This window comes from Nanorana parkeri, unplaced genomic scaffold, assembly GCF_000935625.1.
Source record: "Nanorana parkeri isolate BGI_ZX_2015 unplaced genomic scaffold, ASM93562v1 scaffold2383, whole genome shotgun sequence".
Classification (NCBI taxonomy): Eukaryota; Metazoa; Chordata; class Amphibia; order Anura; family Dicroglossidae; genus Nanorana; species Nanorana parkeri.
The window spans coordinates 120,277-124,752 of record NW_017308651.1 but is presented as its reverse complement, the minus strand read 5'-3'; the positions used below and the strand labels follow the sequence as shown (position 1 = coordinate 124,752).

The 4,476-nt window shown below is 38.0% G+C and overlaps 1 protein-coding gene across 1 annotated transcript in view; it reads left to right on the top strand.

The window, feature by feature from the left end:
- The first annotated feature begins 2,966 nt into the window (after positions 1–2,966).
- LOC108801559 (CUB and sushi domain-containing protein 2-like) overlaps positions 2,967–4,476 on the top strand; it is a 14,036-nt gene continuing 12,526 nt past the window's right edge. The window contains exon 1 of the mRNA XM_018573449.1: positions 2,967–3,213. Coding sequence (XP_018428951.1) covers positions 2,967–3,213 — 247 coding nt within the window. The remainder of the gene's footprint in view (positions 3,214–4,476) is intronic.

Sequence of the window (4,476 nt, the reverse complement as noted above, 5' to 3'; positions counted from 1 at the left end):
GGGCAGTGTGCGCTTGCGCACACCGACCCATGCGGCTTTCGGCTTGCGATCGTGCTACCAACCCGCCAAAAATCGTACTATTTTTGGCGAGTTTTCCTGCGTGCTCGTAAGATGAAAGTCGTGCGACCATACAGTAAATGTGTTCGCATGCTGCCCATACGCCTGCCGATTGTCATATGATCGTGGGATCACCCACGATTATCGTACGATAATCGTCAGGTGTATGGGCACCTTTAGTCAGTAATATGGGAAAGATCAGATGCAGGTAGACCACAGGCAATACTAGCGACTAGTCCTTTGCCCTTTAACTGTCTAAACTTAAAGTGACATTAAAAGATAAACCCCCCCCCCCCATGTTAGTGTAGGAACTTACCTTAAATGATGCCTCTTGATCCGAACATCATCTTCTTTACGGTAGTTTTCAGCTGTCCCTGCAGTGCTGGTGCCAATCTCCGATCCGGCACTGACTCCTCTGTGCTAGCTGGCACTTCCTGTCCCACGGAGTCTGTGCAGGTGCACGCTGCTCCATAGACTTACCTTGTGTCTCGTCTCCTGGCCGAAGATCTGAACTGTGCATGTGCCTGCCCCAAGATCCTTTGCAACTGCCTGAGGTTGTTGTAAAAAAAAATATATTTTTGCATATATCTACTGCTTGCTAGCCATAAATATATGCAAACAACTCTGAGGGTTTGATAACCCTTTAAGCTTTGTGAATTAAAGAGAGAATTTGATTGGTTACCATGGGCAACTGCTCCAGATTCTGTCTGCTCCAGTTTTGATAAATCCCCCCTTACGTATTAATGCAGAGGTGTTAGTAGCATATATTAGCAGCAAATCTGTGTGGACGCCACACTGCCCCATCAAGGCATCTCTGTATATTGTGGTCCCTCATCTAATAAAGCTTTCAACCTGGGACATATACAGCAATTAATGGATTAATGACAGATATGCTAATTCCTCCTTAACCAATTTTTCCCTAAAGGTGCAGATACACACCAGAAGCCCATCACAACACACAGACAGCTGTGTGTCCCAGGAATTAATAACTAACTTTTTAAAGATTTTAGTGATTGGGTTTATATATACCTTATGAACTTAGATGCAAAATAATGCTTTGAATAGAAGCATGATAAGGGCCATAAGTCAAGAACGGGTCAAGTTTGTGGATAGTAAAGGACACAATGGAATTGGTAGCTAAAACTACACATATAACCTATGACAGGCAACAAGTGACCACATTAGCCAAAGCTGTCATTTTCTCTCAAACCAATTATAATCAGATCCTGTGATCTTAAAATGTGATCTTTCAGCAAATTAAAAGGTCAATCAATGATATTTCAATTATAAAAGAAGACTGTTGAGTGGGGCCACTCTTTAAATTTCTTAGAGAGTTCAGTGATTTTGTCTCCCTACTAAAGTTGCCAGCTATTTTCTTTTCCGGATTGGACTATTTGATGTTTTTACTGCTGTTGCTGTCTCTATAATGCAAAGTTAATTAAATGACTATGCTAAAAGCCCTGCCCCCTGCAACATTTTCATGTCCCACTACCGTATAAGCAGGCACAGTCTACATGTGGATGACAATTCTGCTAAGAATTCAGGAGTGGTAAAGCAGCATTGTCACCCCATCAGCAGCATGAGTCACCCCTGACTGCATGGGGTGGTCTTCAATGGCACAATCAACAAGTTTTATATGGGACTTTCCAGGTGAAGTAAAGGAAAAATTTGCAAATTAATTGATACACTTTTTTTTTTTTTTTTTTTTTTTAAATGGTAGGCCATAGTTTTGCTTTAATTCTCCAGCGTCTGTAAAGTGGTACATATTTCAGTCCTATTGTTTGCTAATTCATTTGCATAAAAGTTATGATTATATTAAACAAAAATTTGAAACTTGTAGGTTAAAATCTTTTACAGCATTTCGGCTCTGCGTAACATACAGTTTAAATTAGTTAGCCTTTCATATTAACAGCAGCAAAGCAGACATTGGCAAGACCTTGGAGCTCTAGTACACCGTCTAAACACCATTAAGAAGCAAGGTAAGGTGGTATATGATAAATTAAAACTTTTTGCAAATTTAAATGACACAATCGTTACATTCAATAAAACATGGGACCCTTGGATGCAAAATTACATGTCAGTGGACTTCGAAATTACATAACTAGATAGAAGTTAAGGTCTGAAGATTAAGATATAAATTAGGAAGGTATGTTGGAATGGGGAGAGAGAGGAAAAGAGGTTTTTTTTGTCTGGGAAGGTGTGAGAAGAGTGAATGGGGTTGTAAGGATACAAGCGAAGAAGGTATTTAGAAATTTAAAAGGGTTATAAGGGGTGCTTATGGCGTTTTTAATGTTTAATCTTTTGTGTATTTCTCCCTAATATTGGAGAAGAATTATGTTAAAATTTGATGCTTTAAATTGTATGTTTTGAAACTATTTAAAATGAATAAAGATTATTGGAAAAAGGAGTGGTGCAGCAGCATTGTCACCCCATCAGCAACATCAGTCACCCCAGGCTGCATAGGGTGGTCTTCAAAGGCACAATAAACAAGTATACAGGGGACTCTTCCAGGGCAAGTAAAGGAAACATTTGCAAATAAATTGATACAACCCTTATTATTTTTTTTAAGGTAGGCCATAGTTCTGCTTTTTCTCCAGCATTCTCCAGCAGTGGTACAAATTTCAGTCCTATTGTTTGCTAATTCGTTTGCATAAAAGTTATGATTTTATTAACCAAAAATGTGAAACTTGTGTGAGTAGGTTAAAATCTATTACAGCATGAAGAAAGAAAATCAATAGAATAAAGACTTGTTGAAAATGGACTTTTATATGATTGTAATTTGGAGAGAATAAAAAAAAATGAGTGACAAGTAAAAGAAAATGGTTTAGTGGATTTTTATTGCAGGAATATAAAGTGCAGTAATATTAAGACTATGTACTACATGTATGCACTACTTTTCTATGTGTAGCATGTTGCTAACAAAATTTGGCTTGACATGTCAAAATATTTATGTCTTTACAGTATTACCAAGCCACACATGTGGAAATCCTGGGCGACTACAAAATGGTGTACAACAGGGGACCACATTCAATGTGGGGGACAAAGTCCGGTACAGCTGCAATGCAGGCTACATGCTTGAAGGACATGCCCTACTAAGCTGTGTATCCAACTCCCAAAATAGCGCCTCTTGGGATTTTCCTCTTCCAGCTTGTAGAAGTAAGTTCAGTTTGAAGTAATATTAAACATTCATATTTTTTAATATGCTTTAATATGGATGTAATAATTAATCCAGATCAAACAAATATACTGTACATTGCCCTGCAAAGTATTTCTTTACATTTTTGCCCAAGCAATTACAGTCATGTTTCTGAACAGCCGGCTACAACTTGCTCAGCTTCCCTTAGCTTCCTGTCTAGTAGAAGATCGCAAGGGACAGAGCAGTCTCCAGCAGCTGTCCATCTACTAGCTTGGAGAAGGGAAAAGTGAGGAAGGAGGAGTGGGGAGCAGGGGAGAGACTTGTCTTGCTGTGCCTGTGTGTTTGTGGAGACACACACAGCTTACTAGCACATACATGTTTGGCTTTATAGGACCCTGCAAGAAAAAGCAGCCACCCTAAAACAAGATATCAGGGGCAGTGCTCAGGGGACCAGCTGATTCTGCAGGAAGCTAAAATATTTAAACATCAAGAAGCAGCATCCACTGTAAACTATTTAATCAGCATTTAAAACTTTTGACTTAAATATCACTTTAAATTCCTAGTGTTATTTATTGTGCTGAATGAAAATAGTTCTTAAGGGGGTCTATTTATAAATTGGATTCAGTTGGGAGATGTGTGAATGCTAGGTGAAAGTTGTGTGAATCTTGGATGAAAATATATGTAAATAAACCCCTTCGAATTTTTATCCAGATAAAACTGTATAAGTAGAGGTTTGCGAAAAAATGTCCATTGTGTGTCTCTAGTGCGGTTTAACCTCTTTTGCTTCCAGATAGTCCAGTGGCAACATGCTATGACAAAATGCAACTAGTCATTTACAGCACCAAGATATATGTGTTTTTTGCAGCCTTATTTCAGTGTATGTCATATTATTGTTTGGACATTTGAACTACTTGAGGATTTTGAACATAAGAGATACATCCTAAAAACTTTAGCAAAGTTTTTAGGATGCTTCTGTTACATCCAGCGTTGTCCCCCCAGCCGCTGCTACTCTCACAACTATTACTAGTGAAAATGACAGCCAGTAATTACTTTGTATTACTGTGTGTCTGTCAAAATGCAGTCGCTTCTGTGTAAAATTGCAAGTGTATATAGTCTGGAAGTGTAATTGAATGAGTACAATGAATCAATTCATTGTATTTACTATTTCATTTATATGTGTGACCTTTAATCCGCATATGACACCATTGAAATAAAAAAATGTAAATGTATTTCTATTTAACCCTTTATTAACCTTTAGTTAAACTTAATCAATCCCAATTAAT